The sequence below is a fragment of the Porites lutea genome, chromosome 13 (genome assembly GCF_958299795.1).
Source record: "Porites lutea chromosome 13, jaPorLute2.1, whole genome shotgun sequence".
Taxonomy (NCBI): Eukaryota; Metazoa; Cnidaria; class Anthozoa; order Scleractinia; family Poritidae; genus Porites; species Porites lutea.
Window position 1 is genome coordinate 16,963,193 of NC_133213.1, and position 14,326 is coordinate 16,977,518.

Here is a 14,326-nt window from a genome sequence, read left to right on the forward strand (position 1 = left end):
AACAAACAAGGAGAAAACAACTGGTTTACTAGATGTTATTTTAGAGCCGTGAGATCATCCAAATTTGCAAGTTTTGAACCCAAATGATTCTAGCAGGTAATCAAAGTAAGCAAAGAGGACCTCTACAAACAGTCGACTCCCGATAACTCGAAACCTCGCTAACTCGAACCTACTTGTATCTACTTGGAAAACCAAGATGGCGTTCACCACCAACAGAGTTTCCTAGTGAAGTATGTGTCATCAGTTTTGCATGATCGTCACAGACACTGGCGCTTGTATTAGTTGCAATTTCACGCCCTGATAACATGCAATTACATGAACTAATTTTAACCCAAATTTTAATTTGTTAATCCCGGGCTTAAGGGCTTAAAGGCAGCTACGCCAATATCAGCGCTGATTTCCCGCTTCTGGTCACGTTTGCGGCAAATTTTAAAAAAACATTGGTGTGTTATATGAAACTCCTGAGCTAAGATAACAACAACTAATAGTATTTTGAAATCGAAGAAGAGCCCTCGTTCACACTTCTGTCTTCCCCCACTTATGATTCCTTCGAGAAAGGAATGATCGTGTCTTCTAGACTTGCTTTGACGATCAGTCTCTTATATTAGGACCTATTTAAAAATTAGGAGCTGAAGTTGCACTTGAAGAGGGTTTTTACCATCCTGTGACTACGAAGAGAGGCCTGCATTTGGCATAAGAAGTACTTTCCTTAATCTTCTTACAAAATTTAATTTAAATCCATACATTAGTTATCACAATCGTTCACACTGAAACCTTGAAACTTAGGGTAATCCCATACATTGTCTAAAGCGTGACAAAACAAACTTTCTGTTTCTTTTCCTCATGATCTTAATAAGCACAATTTATACAGCGGGATACACTTAAACTAACCATACGGAAATCAATGTTATTGATGCAGATGTCGATGTTGGTACAACTCATGGACAGTGGCTTAAAACCAGTATATGCAGTTTTGTTCATTTGTAAATATTCTATGATTTGTGACAATTGTTCAGAAACTCGGCACTTTTAAAATAGTCTTCCTGTTCCCGGGCTGTCGGAAATAACCTTTTAAATTACAAATAACAGCGGTAGTCAAGTGACTTTTTCGGCGCGAAAATACCTTCGACTTTGCTGGAAGGAGGGGCTGGGGGGAGGTTGACTTCGTTGTTTTAAGCCCTTTTTGGAATACGCATATTTTCGAGCTTAGCAAAGGTCTTTAGTAGGATATTACAACCATTTTTTATGTTTTTTCTTTCATTAGGAGTTATTTATTTATCTTTTTTACCTGTTGAATTTTTATCCCGTTACTCGTTTTCTCGTTACTCCGTTACTTGTTACTCGTTGCTGCGTTACTCTGTTTAGTAACACCCCAGAAACTCCATTATTTCTTCACAAAGGTTGTCTAATTTTTTTTGGTATTTTGTTTTAGGCATTAAATCCTTGAGATTAACCCTGGGATGTACATGCAAATTCATACCCCCACCGTGGTACAAGGGGGTGGGGGGGGGGGGGTTATGGAACCCTTCCCCAGAGTTTTTGTTGCAGGATTTCAAAATGATTTTGCCTTTAGTGGAAAGCCTATGATCTTCTCAACAAGATGAGGTATATTTTATGGGTGTCGGCATTGCTGGAGGCCTGTGACGTCACCAACAATGGTCGCCATCTTGGCCAACCTCGTCTCCAGGGCGCTTCTTCAAAGCCAGGGAAAAGCGCCCTGGGGACGAGGTTGCATCTTGGCCGCTATCTTGGATTTTACCAAGAATTTATAGAAAAAAAAATCGCGATAAATGGTAATTATTTGTGCTTGTGTATGTAAAATAACACATAAATCAGCACTTAGTATCATTTTATCCATATCCACAAGTTTACTTTATTGTTGATAAAAGTGGAAAAACATGCATTTTCCCTGAAAAATGGCTTTACCACCTGTTACTTATGACGTCACATCTCGTTGCCATAGAAACTGACCATCACCAAACTTGTCTCAAAATGCGCGCGAGGGATGAACGAACAGCGACTGAAAACGTCAGGTGCTGATCTTTTATCATCAAGAAAAAAAAAATCAAAAAAAATTCAGAGGCTGAACCCCCCCCCCCCCCCCCCTGTACGTTCGAGGGTTAATGGCATTGGCTTTTTGACAAAATACACCTTCTGAGTTAATGAGCCTCTTATTGATTCCTATTGAGTGAACCAGGATGGGGCTGGGGGCGGCGGGAATAAGAATAATTTCTCCACACCATGTCCTTTAATTAAAACCCACTTTTTTAACTGACTATGTAAAATAAAAGTTTTTAGTCAATCATAATATATCCAGTACACATTTGTACTCAGCTATAAGACGTATTTTTATTAATTATTTTGTGTGGATTGCCAGTTTTTTTTAGAAGCTAATTAGTTTTACTAAGCTCACTTCAATTCTTGATCCCGTTCCTAATATGCTGGTAAACTTTCCACCCATCCCTCCCCTCTCAGTTTTAAGTAACATTGTCTTTCCTGTCACTCTTTTTCTTTAGTGTCACTTGTGATATTTGTATAGAAATGGCTACGGGTTCATCACTATCAGCGGCAGATGAAGCGTTAAGTGCAACAGATGAAAATGCAAATTTTCAGCGTTTGACACGACTTCTGATGCGTGGAGGTCTCGCACTTTTGAGGGAGGTGTTTGACAGTATCCATCCACCAGCCAACCTTCCAGCTGTGCTTAGTAACCCTGTAATGAAGACGCAGCTCCAAACTCTTAGAAGAAACAAAGTCCTTACCCACCCCGAATGGAACTGCCTTTACAACCCAAGTGGGCCAGGAACGTATGGAAAGTCGACTGATTTTGATATCAGCTTACTTTGTAAATTGCTTCGAGCAATATGCAGCCTCACTCCTCCTGCAATTGGATGGGACATTTTGCCTAACAGCACTGATCACAGTCTTGAGGCAGACTTAGTTAGAATTAAATTTTACCGTAACAAAATTTATGGTCACAACCACAGTATGGAGATATCAAATGCTGATTTTGAGAATCTTTGGATGGAAATCAGTGAGGCTCTACTGAGAATTGCTCGCAGCATAAGTAGTGCAAGGAGGGATGAGTGGAAGAATTCCATGGAAAAGTTTTTCCACGAACCACTTACACCAGACGCAAAGGAATGTGTTGATGAACTTCGATTGTGGTTCTTAGTGGACATGGATACCAAAGATAAGCTCCAAAATCTAGATAAGAAGATGGAAGAGATGCAAATTAAACAAGAACAAATGAAAATTGAACAAGAACAAAAACACATGGAAATTCTCATTTTCCTTGAAAGTCGGCTTAATGCAAGTGGGTCAGCTGTTAGTTCATCCGCACAAGTGGAAGGCGACCAATTGCCATTTGAACGTCTGGAGACAAGTATATCTATACCCCCAGAGCAGTCATCAGCAGAAGGTACTACTGGCCTATCCACACTAACGGAACTGCAAGCAAGTCAGCAAAATATTCCAGTAGTTCTTGATTTCTGGTATGTTGTTTATTCATTCAAGAGGCCATTAGAGCTCTTGATCAGATACCTGAAAATAAAGCTTGGAGTTGACGTTCAAAGCTCCAGACTAGGAAGCTTGGTCATAACAGTGTCGTGCAGTTCTTTAGAAGTTCTTGAGGCATTGTGGAACGAATATCGTACTGGCCGTCTTAACGAAGTGGTTCAAGATACTCTTGTAACCAGACAGGTTCTGGAAAAACTTGACCTCAGTGAGGTAAAACTGAGAACTATTATTTCAGAGGAAGACTACTTGTCGTACAAAGGTTTCTTGAACTACAGACAAGGTAATAATAAAATGTCCTCAAATGGCTCTTGTTAATTTATCGTTTTAAAAACTGTGACCTTTAAAATTGTGTGCTTGGTAATTTTGGCTCAGTCGCTTCTCATATATATGACCACGTTTGTGATGATAGCGGAGTTACGCGTGCGTGGAGACGTGAGCCAGCAAAGCTCTCTATATCCTATAGTAGATCATTCCTTTGTCTCCACATACGAACATCGTTACAGCCAATCATTTCAATGTGTCACATTTACCATGGTATAGTCTGATGTCATTTCATGTCATGTAATTCCATTTCATTTCATTTCATCCTTCTCTACCCCCTTACCCGTACATTTCAGACTACTAAAATTTCTGTACCCTTTCATTCTCTTTAGGTAAACCCGAAACGAAAACTTCCCAAGAACCAGCCGTTTTCGCCTCTAAGCTTCCTGCAGGTGAGATAGATGTTGTGGTTAAAAAAAATACATTTACATTAAAAGCATCACGTTTACGGCAAACTGCAAACGTGAGATTCAACTTGAGGAATTTTCAAAATGAGAAATGAGCAGATAAAAACAGCTACAAACAACACAAACAATCGTATTGGAAAGAACTTTCGTGGCCGATTTTCCTGTAGTTATAATGAACAGTAAACGATAAGTAAATGGAAAACTTGGTCACCAGGTACAAATTCACGTTTTCCGTTTGTCGTAGACAGGTTCACGGTTAAGCGAATGCGCATTAATCAAATTACTTTTTTCCAATTTATTATTTATTCGGATCACTCACCGTTTCTGGGAACGGAGTCATCTTTCTACCGACGCTTAAAAATAAATAAATAGACACTCGAATTTTCAAGCGGTACTTCAACACTCGACGAGGACGACTCGATTTTCACTCCCTGACTCGACGAGGACTAGATGACTCTGCGAGGATGACTCGATGAGGCACCATAACTACACGAGGATGACTCGGTGAGACACGGTTGACTCGGCGAGGACGACTCAACGAGGCGATGACTCGACGAGGATGACTCGGTGAAGTTGACTCGACGAGGACGACTTAACGAGACGATGACTCGACGAGGATGACTCGAGGAGGCAAGATGTCTCGATAAAGACTACTCGATGAGTCAGGGTTTTTGACAACTGAAAGGGACATTTGTTTTGCGAATATTGTGTTAGAAACTATAATTTTTTCCCATTATTTTAAATGTTCTATTTTTATTGAAATTATGGTCATTTATCCAATTTTTATTCACCTGTTTTATTTCACTCATCAATCCATTGTTCTGAATACTAAAGTTTCATTTCATTTTCATTTATACAATTATTATATGTATAAGTTAGTCAGCCTTTTGGATGCATAACCTTCAAACCGCTGCCTCCCCTGGCGTTCCACTTTTAATTCCCACCTCGACAATTCTTACATCATCAAAAGACTTCTTATAGTTCAGGAATAGACACTACTAACGGTATTGGCCGTCTCATAGGCACGTTAACACGTTGGATCAGCCTGTAAACCCAACATTATTTTTTCTCGTTTCTAAGAAATATGTTCTAGTGTTTCCGATGTACATGTTGCAGAGGGTTGCCTATTTTCTGGCAGTAGCAGGAATAGTTGTAAGAAGTACAAGATTGGGAAGATTATCATTCAGAAAATATCTGCATGCAAGAATCTAGTGGTTTAAGAACTTTCTGGCGGAAATTTGCCATCCTAATACTCATAAATATACTGAATATATAACAACCTTTTTAGCTCAAAAAACGAAAGAAATCAAGCAGGTTCTTAAAAAAAAGAGTTTGAAGTTTGCAAATTGATAAGACAAGAAAATACTGTAACAAACTGTACCACTGTGAGTCTTTTAATTCCAGAACAAAAACAGGGTTATAAAAACTGCAGATTGTAATAATATTGTCTTCATGGACCTTGCTGAAAAGCACCGAACTCAAGTTCCTTCATATATGACTACCCCAAAATAGACCTTCCCTGCTAGACTTCAAAAATGTAGGTTCTTACACGCAGATTTGTACTGTAACCGATAAGATATCAAAGTTTATACATTTTTTAAAAATAGTATTGAAATAATTAGTGTAATTATTGTAACAAGGCTGTGCTCCAGTTTATATTGAAGGGAAATCGAGAGTGATTTCCCCATTGCTCAGAGTTAAAAGAGGGTGCCAGGGGCTTTTGGGTACTGCTAGAGCACAGCCCTGAATATTTATATAATATGAAAAGAAACTACTCAACTTCCTCAATTTTTTTTCTTTTTTTATTTACAATTGTCTTCTTTTTTTTTTTTTGACAAATTATCCTTAATACTTTAACGAGCACCCTGGGAGCAATTTTGAGGCAAAACTGACCTTTTAGCACTAACCATATCAGATAGGTTCACATGGAGTATTTAGTCATGAATAATATTTAATGTAGTGAACAATTTACTTTTGATTAATAATAAGGGGGGAGAGGAGAGCAATTTTTAGTGGGAGAGTTAGTTGAAATGCCGGGGGGGGGAGGGGCAGGGGGTAGACAGAGGATTTACAGTAACAAAAGCTAATTTTCATTTTTTTGATGTTTTATGTTCTTGCTGGCTTCTGCTCTGCTCCTGCTCTGTTGTGTTCTGCTCTGTAAGAGAAAAAAAAGATACACGTAGTTGCTTGTTGTGTTATGTTCTTTGCTATATTACAACCACAACTTTTTTTCCTGAGGTATTCATGTAGCTCAACCAATCCCCCTCCCCTTCTTTTACACTTCTTGTTCACTTTCCGCAGAACCTTTACTTACATGAGAGGAGAAGAGGACAGTGACTTTTATACTTTTTGTGGGTCATACTACCCCTCTTTTCAGCTTTTTCAACGATAATTTTACAATTGTATTAAATGAATGTGTTCCCTGTGTTAAATAATTTTAGCATTAATTTTATTGATGACTCGCGTATATTTTTCCATGGCTATTGAAGCTTCAATTGCTCTTGTCTTGAGCGACAAGTTTGAAGGCCATCAATTCTGAATTATATTTGACTGCCTTGTTTTCTTCTTCTTCTTCTTTTTTTTTTTAACTTCCCCCTATTTTGAGAGACTTGAGAGTTATTTCACTTCTTGGAAGTTCCCTACGCTTGCTACATAACACGCTGTGAAGTGAAAACTGACTTTTCAACGCACCTTTAGACATTACTTTGAAAATTCAACTCCTTGCATGCTTCCTGCACACACCTGAAATGAAGAAAAAAAAGGTGGAAGTATGTCTTTCTAGAAAGACATACTCCCACCACCACAACAAGTGCTCATGGAAAGAATCCTACGCGAGGTTTTCTATTTCCTTAAATTTGCTTTCCTGTGTGAAACTTTCTTTTTTATTATTCCCATTTCAATTTATTCCTCCTATAATCTCTCTTAGCAAATAGTCTAGTTTTATTCACTCATGCATTTTTGGAAGAACACGATCGGTATCCTCAGCGAGTCAAGGCCCAGAATCCTCAGCGAGCCAAAGACCAGAATCCTCAGCGAGTGAGAATCCAGAATCCTCAGCGAGTCAAAGCCCAGTTTCAAAAAACCAGACTCATTCTCAGCGAGCCATCCAGATTCATTCTCAGCGAGTCAACAAGACTTATCCTCAGCGAGCCATCCAAACCTATTCTCAGCGAGCCAACCAATCATGTTCTTGGCCAGTCAAGACCCAGAATCCTCAGCGAGTCAAGACCCAGAATCCTCAACGAGTCAAGACCCTGAATCCTCAGCGAGTCAAAGCCAGGCTTAATAATAAACTCGTCAACACAATTAGCAAAACAGATGTCCCTCACAAACAACCCTGACTTTTGGGATTCTGGTTATGACCCCGGGGGGGGGGGGGGGCACTCCCATACATTACCTATACGGGTATGTGCCGCCCAACGGGGTCGTGATTTTGAAGCTCCTGATTTAGAACGGGGTATCCATTTCAGAGGCGTTTTCTAGAACGGGGTATAAAAAATTGTGGATCAAGGCTTTGTCTTCTGCTTAAAATTGTTGCTGATTATGAAGAAGCATTTATTTGATGTATAAGTCGAACAAATAAAGAAATATCTTTTTAAAAAAAAAACAGGGCTATTTCCATTTTCAAACTTTCTAGAACGGAGTATAAAAAATTGCCCCATTTCTAGAACGGGGTATCAGTTTTAGGGCGAATTCTTGGACGGGGTATAAAAAATTGGCCCAATTCTAGATCAGAGTATCAATTTAAGGGGAAATGTTTTTAGAACGGGGTGCCAATTTGGAGTCCCGGGCGGCACATATCCACCCAAAAAATACCCAAGTGCCCTCCCCGGGGTTATGACTCAGAATAGTCTCGTCGAATCATCTTGCCTCGTCGAGTGATCCTCGCCTAGTCGTCCTCTTCGAGTCATCTACTCGTCGAGTCACCCTCGTTGAGTCACCCTCGTTGAGTCGTCCTCGTCGAGTCAACGTGTCTAACGGAGTAATTCTCGCCAAGTAAATCATCCTCCGCAAGTCATCGTGTGTTATGGAGTAATCCTCGTAAGGTCATAAAGTGAAGTCGAGACGTCCTCGTCGAGTCTTGAGGAGCCTTCGCGTGTATTTATTTATTTTTGAGCGTCGGTAGAAAGATGACTCCGTTCCCAGAAACGGTGAGTGATCCATTAATTCTATCGGTTAGTAATCCCACTCACATGTATCTCAGCGATCTCAGCGTGTATTTCAAAGTAGAAGTATATTTCAGAGTAACCTGAAGTAGGATGGAGGAGTACTAAAATCCCAGAAAAAATCAGTGGATTATGCCAGCACTACAACATTGAATTTATTGTTGACCCGAAGGTTTTATTCCATGGTTGGTTAATTTTCAGCTATTTGCAAATTTGGTCAAGTGCAAGTGACTGCCAGGGGAGTGGGCAGATTGGTTCTTTGACAACGTCAGGACATGATCATACTGCTTGCATAGGCGATACAGCATGTCCCGGCAGAAAAACAGCATTTTGATAAATGAGCATGCGCTGAACCGTGAACCTGTCCCTTTAATCTCTCTATTCTTGAAACTTTATCGCGGTTTTTAAGCCCCGCTCAATTTGCCAAAAATAAATTAATTCTCAAGAACGGCGTGCAACTTGAAGACGGAAAGAAAAATTATGTCTTTATGTCCCCGGTAAAATGATTAGGACGTTTCACGTCGCAGTCGTGGAGAGGACGTCAAAGAAATATACTAAAACGTGCCGAATGCACCCGCAGAGCTGTTTATCTCATGCGTGAAACAATTCTTTGTTGACGTCCGCGGTATTGGAATGCCCGGAGCCCGGCTGACCAGGCTGAAAATTCCCAATGCATGGGCGAAACCAGCAACAGGACAGTGGGTAACACACTGCTCATTCGCACCGTTTCTGTGGTCGTTATGGTTTCGGGCTAGTTAACATTCTCGATCCCAAATCTTGCGCTTTTGACTCCGCTAATATGCACCGAACATCCGCGGATCTGTAATAAATACTGAACAATTTTTAACGAGACAGTGACAAATGATTTTCCATGTGAAAGCTCATAGCGTGTCTATATGTAATGCTCTGAAATTGAAAAAATAACATGTGTCCAAACCATTTTTTTTTAAATCAAAAATAAGTCCTTCTGCGAAACAGAGCCGAAATCTTTGTTCTGGGCCCCCACCTATGTACCAGGATTTGATTACGCGCCGTGATTGGCCTTTTAAATAAGTCATTGTCAATATGCCAATCAGGGTGTAAGGAAATTCAAAACGTACTTGATCTGGGGGCCCAGAAAAAAGATATCGGCGTTGTTTCGCAGACGTTTGTAACCAAAACGAAATTACGTCTGCGACGGCTACGCTTCCTGTTATACCGCGGTAATGGTCACATGAGCAAAGTGAGCCAGGTCGGTTCAAGTAAGCGGGCCATCAAATGGTAACACATGTGAAATAAAGAACAAATGCCCTCTCTTTCATCTGTTACTAACTGAATAAAAGTGTAAATTTAGATTTTAAATTTACACTTTTTTAAATTTTTGCATGTTGTTGGATGTTGTTGCGTGTTGTTGCGCAAAGTTTGAAACCGGTCAAACTTTTCAGCCAACAACTCCCAACATTTCTTTTCTTCCGTGCTCGCCGAAGCGTAGCGCAACAATGTTGGATCCGTTTGCAAAGCTCTTCCAACACTGTTGGGGCCACGCACGCTCATTACGCGTGGTTTACAAAGACTGATGGGTTGTATCCTTCCCACGATGCACTGCAGGTCCCAACATTGTTGGGAGTTGTTGCATCCGTTTGCTCACTACTGCAAACACGCACGCAACAACTCCCAACATTGTTGCGCCAACAATGTTGGGAGTTGTTGCGTCCGTTTGCACGCAGCCTAAGATAAAAACACGTTCAGTGTCTGGTTTGAACGTGGCTGGCGGTGAAACGAGCATAACGCTTTTCAACTTGTTTTGCAGCAATGTTTCGAAACAAGATGCACGTGTTTGTAGCTCGTTCAACCATATCTTTTGCGATTGTGTACTAACTTATAATTCGTTGTGTCTTTATCATTTTGCTTTCTTTTACAAACGATCATCCCCGCGAGCTGCTATGTCCAAATTCACTTTCTGGTGCTGTTTGGTTGTGACGCCTTAGTTAGCACTTCTCTGCTCGTAGATAGATAGACTTAAAGTTCCCATGCTTTGCTGTTGCAGCTATAAAGGAGAAGGTGCTCGGCGCTCGCAGTTGGGAGACTAAACCTGTTACTCGCTCATTACTACGTGGCCTTGCAGTAGATCTTGGCACAAAATGGAGGGAGCTCGGGAAAATTCTTGGACTTGCTAACTCACTACTTAACTATTTTGATATGCAAGACCTGAGTCTAAGTGATAAAGGAAATGCGATGCTCGGTGAGTGGAAGAGATTAAATGGCGACGATGCCACGATGGAAGTCTTACAAGAAGCCCTGACGAAAATAGATATGGGTCATTTGATGGAAAACGTTGCAGGTACATTCCTAAGATGCTGGAGAATTAAGCAAACACGTAAGATAGAAATAGAATTAAACTCAGGCAAACACTCACAAACAACTTTGTTTAAAAGATGCATTTTCCATTGGTGAGAGGCCCGGACCAAAACAAAGATGGAGATGACCTCGCTAATTGCGTTTTCCTGAGCGTGAGAACAGAAATAACGCTATTTAACGCTAGAGTTCCCTTGTTAAAGTGATGTTTACGAGCAACCTATTAGACAGATTATCAGACACTCCAGCCCCGGCAGTCAAGCTCTTTAATTTTGCTCGACTCCGAGACACTTTCCACCCGAGTCGAAAGAGCTTGCCCCGCGCAGTTAATCGCTGTTGCCTCTTACGATGAAGTTAGGACCTCGAAGCGTGAGAGACTATGATCACTGGGCTGGTCGTAATAGAAAATGTAAATACAAGAGAGAATAATTGTCCAATAATTCTCTCTAGAAAAAGCAAAATACCTGATACATAGAATGTGCCAATCGTAATATCAAGCACCTGTTTGTTTAACTTATACTGGGGCTGGTCAATTTGCGTATAATATTATTGTATTTCCTCGTTCTCGTTAGGTAAAACAGTATCGACGCCATCCAGGACAGAACCAACAACGGCTGAGTTTTTGGCAGGTAAGATATACAAGTTCTTCTTCCCCACTAATCTCGAATCTGAGAGCGTAGGAAAAACACCCCCGACGAGTTACCTAGCCCATTGATGTGCCCACGGATTTACAGGAAACAGTGTGGCCGAGGCTTGCTCTGACCATAATTCCAGACGCGGTTAAAATTGACTAAAGCGAGACTGAACCACAAACGGTGTCCTGGTAGCCTGAATTTCAGCCATCTAGACGAGTCGCAAACTACCGAGAGAAACGTCGGAATTAGAGAGCCGCTAATGCTGTCCAGTGTGACGTCACTACCCGAAAACTGCGGGTAATTCAGTGAGACTTTCATTGAATATTCAGCAGATCGCATGCTTGCATAGACCGGAGTTGAAAGTTTCGAGTTTTATCGTAAACAGGAAAATAGCCCTTCTCTTCGAAACTATGACTTGTTAAAACGAACCACGAATGAAGAATCAATGCAGAAAGTCGGGAGGTTTTCTTTTAACGCCGCTTTGTGGTTTCGGTAATAAATTCGTTGAGCGAGGGATCGCTGTTCGATTAGTCTCCTTCACAGCCGCTCGGGCCGGAGTCACGCAAGCTCTCTGCTCCCGCTTGCGTGACTCAGGCCCGAGCGAGGCGAAGGAGACTTGTGAGATTTATAACAAGTTTGTGTCGAGTTACTGTTAAGTAGCACATTTTTTGATTTTCCTGTCATTTCCACTGTCGAGTGCAATGGTTCTGCTAGTTTTTCTTCCTTTCTTTGCTTGCTTGCTTTCTTTAAATAGACAAATTGAAGGAGGTGTCGCCACAGAGAACCCTGAGACTCACCACAGCTTTTTCGAAGCCAAATTATGAGAATTTGTATGGGAATTTATGGTATAAGGTCGATAAAACGGTTATATTACACATAAACAGCCATTAAAGTGCACATACCTCATATCGACTGAGATATCTTTGTGTTGTTTCTAGCTTTTTCTTATTGTTTCCTGCCCTAAAAACGTCATTTTAGAAAGTTTTGAAGACAGTCTTATTCTTAGTACACTGTAGGTAAGAAACCAAAACATCAAAACTTGTTAAAATGACGTTTTTAGAGCAAATACAAATCCTTAGTTATACTTTGGCTTTGAGGAGGCTGTTGTGAGTCCGGGTTCCCTGTAGTGTCTCGTATGTATTTCATTCTTAGTTGCCATGATCGAGTTTGATTATTGCCGAGTGAATTGATTCAGACGTCTTTGTCGGGAGTTTGCGCCTCTAGGAGACGGCTAAGATTCATGCTGGTACTCTCGGTGATTCCGCTGGAGTTGAACATTTGTACTGCGGTAAAAACCCGCGTGTTAGAACCTACATTTTTTGAAGTCTGGAAAAAGAGCTTCTATATTTTGGAGTAGTCATTGGCAATTTAGGTTAAATAGGTTCTTGATGACTGTGAAAGGTTTGAACCCAGGAGTCATTTCATAAGTAGATTGAGTATGATCGTCCGGGTGAACGTAGTCCTGAATAGGACTGTTGTTGTTGACAGTTGACTGACATTTCGACAATCCGTGCGGTAGTCATCTTCAGAGTCAAAGTGAGTTGCATCACCTTCAGTTGATGGTATTAAGCTCTAATTATTTACCTGACTGGTCAATTAAGTCGCGATGCTATTGGTCGTCTGTCAGTTAAGCCGTGATGTTATTGGCTATGAAGACTCGTAATGTCATTGGTGTGTTTCGATCCCGGCGTCTATTGTCACAGTTAAACAGTCGTTTAATGTTAGTCAAATATATTGTCAGTTGTCCAGTCGTTCTCTTGTTGTTAGTTAATCAGGTTAGATATTTCTATGAGGGAGATATAGTTGTTGACTACCAGAAAAATAAATAAACTTGGAGTTTTAGATAGCTGGATATTGGGCAAGTTTTATTTCGCGTTGTTATTGACCGAGACGAAGTCGAACAAGCTTGGTCAATAAAAGATTTCTTATATGGCCAAAAAGGGAACTTTTTCTTGCGGGACCAACGCGGGAAATCCCGAGCGGGCAAGATGAACCCATCTTTCCCACTTAGGTAGCCAGTCAGAACGCAGGATTCCCTTCATCTTGCCTGCCCGCGGATTCAGCCGTATAATAAACAGCATTTATTCACATTTGTATTACGAAAAGCCTAACTAAACTGATTACAGATGTTACGTCTCTAGAATGGGAGTTGTATAATAAAAGAGGAGACAAAAAAATTCAATAAATAATGATTAAATAAAGTATTTCCTTGTTGTATAAATTTGCGATTTAAAAGTCAAACTCCGTGATTAAATGGTTTATAATAATTATTAAATTATAACCAACATATAAGAACCTACTTGATCTTGCTTGGCTAAGCAGGTTCTTATATTTTTGGGCAAATTTCTGCCAGCAGGTCACTATTCTTAAAACAGTTGGTTCTTACGCGGGGATTTTTACTGTAGTTCAATTGCAATGAATTTTAATTTGGTTCACGTCATGGAAGTATATTCACATATTTGCAGGACCAACCCATGGAAAGCCCAGCCAGGTGGTCAAAGGTGATTACTTTGCGAGGTCTGGATATGTCTTTATAATAAACAACGATCCCATTGCCATGACCACTAATGATCCGTTGGAATTAGAAAGCACTGAAAAAATGGTTTTCGTAGAGAAATTCGGCTTTACGACCAGAGAAGATATTTACCTGACTACAAGTGACATGTTAAAGGCACTAACAGACACGGCACAAAGAGATTTTTACAATAACGACTGTTTTTGCTGCATCATCCGGAGCACTGGAACCGAACATGGAATATGTGGAACTGATGACAAGCTCATTGACATCAAGACAATCACATCGCTTTTCACAAGCGATAAATGCCCCTCTCTTCATGGCAAGCCAAAAATATTCGTGTTAATACCTAAGAAGTTTGAATACCGATCACGTGTTTTTACCCCCTTGTGGGGTTATAAACAGTTTGGGGCGAAGAGAATACTGCGG

The 14,326-nt window shown here is 40.5% G+C and overlaps 2 protein-coding genes across 2 annotated transcripts in view; both read left to right on the forward strand.

Moving 5' to 3' along the window:
- The first annotated feature begins 2,520 nt into the window (after positions 1 to 2,520).
- Positions 2,521 to 5,467, forward strand: LOC140922469 (uncharacterized). The gene is made up of 3 exons (XM_073372453.1): positions 2,521 to 3,799; positions 4,173 to 4,232; positions 5,328 to 5,467. Exons 1-3 carry the CDS (start codon positions 2,542 to 2,544, stop codon positions 5,465 to 5,467), a joined length of 1,458 nt encoding a protein of 485 aa, XP_073228554.1. The 5' UTR covers positions 2,521 to 2,541.
- A 4,159-nt stretch (positions 5,468 to 9,626) lies between these two features.
- The window catches only part of LOC140922470 (uncharacterized), a 4,943-nt gene continuing 243 nt past the window's right edge, over positions 9,627 to 14,326 (forward strand). Inside the window, exons 1-4 of the mRNA XM_073372454.1 lie at positions 9,627 to 9,654; positions 10,440 to 10,733; positions 11,320 to 11,376; positions 13,848 to 14,326. The exon at positions 13,848 to 14,326 is cut by the window's right edge and continues 243 nt beyond it. Coding sequence (XP_073228555.1) covers positions 9,627 to 9,654; positions 10,440 to 10,733; positions 11,320 to 11,376; positions 13,848 to 14,326 — 858 coding nt within the window. The remainder of the gene's footprint in view (positions 9,655 to 10,439; positions 10,734 to 11,319; positions 11,377 to 13,847) is intronic.

Coding starts and splice junctions, on each gene's coding strand:
- LOC140922469 (XM_073372453.1), top strand. CDS start 2,542: ATGGCTACGGGTTCATCACTATCAGCGGCAGATGAAGCGTTAAGTGCA. Junction 3,800..4,172: donor TTTCTTGAACTACAGACAAG/GTAATAATAAAA, acceptor CATTCTCTTTAG/GTAAACCCGAAACGAAAACT. Junction 4,233..5,327: donor CGCCTCTAAGCTTCCTGCAG/GTGAGATAGATG, acceptor CTCGTTTCTAAG/AAATATGTTCTAGTGTTTCC.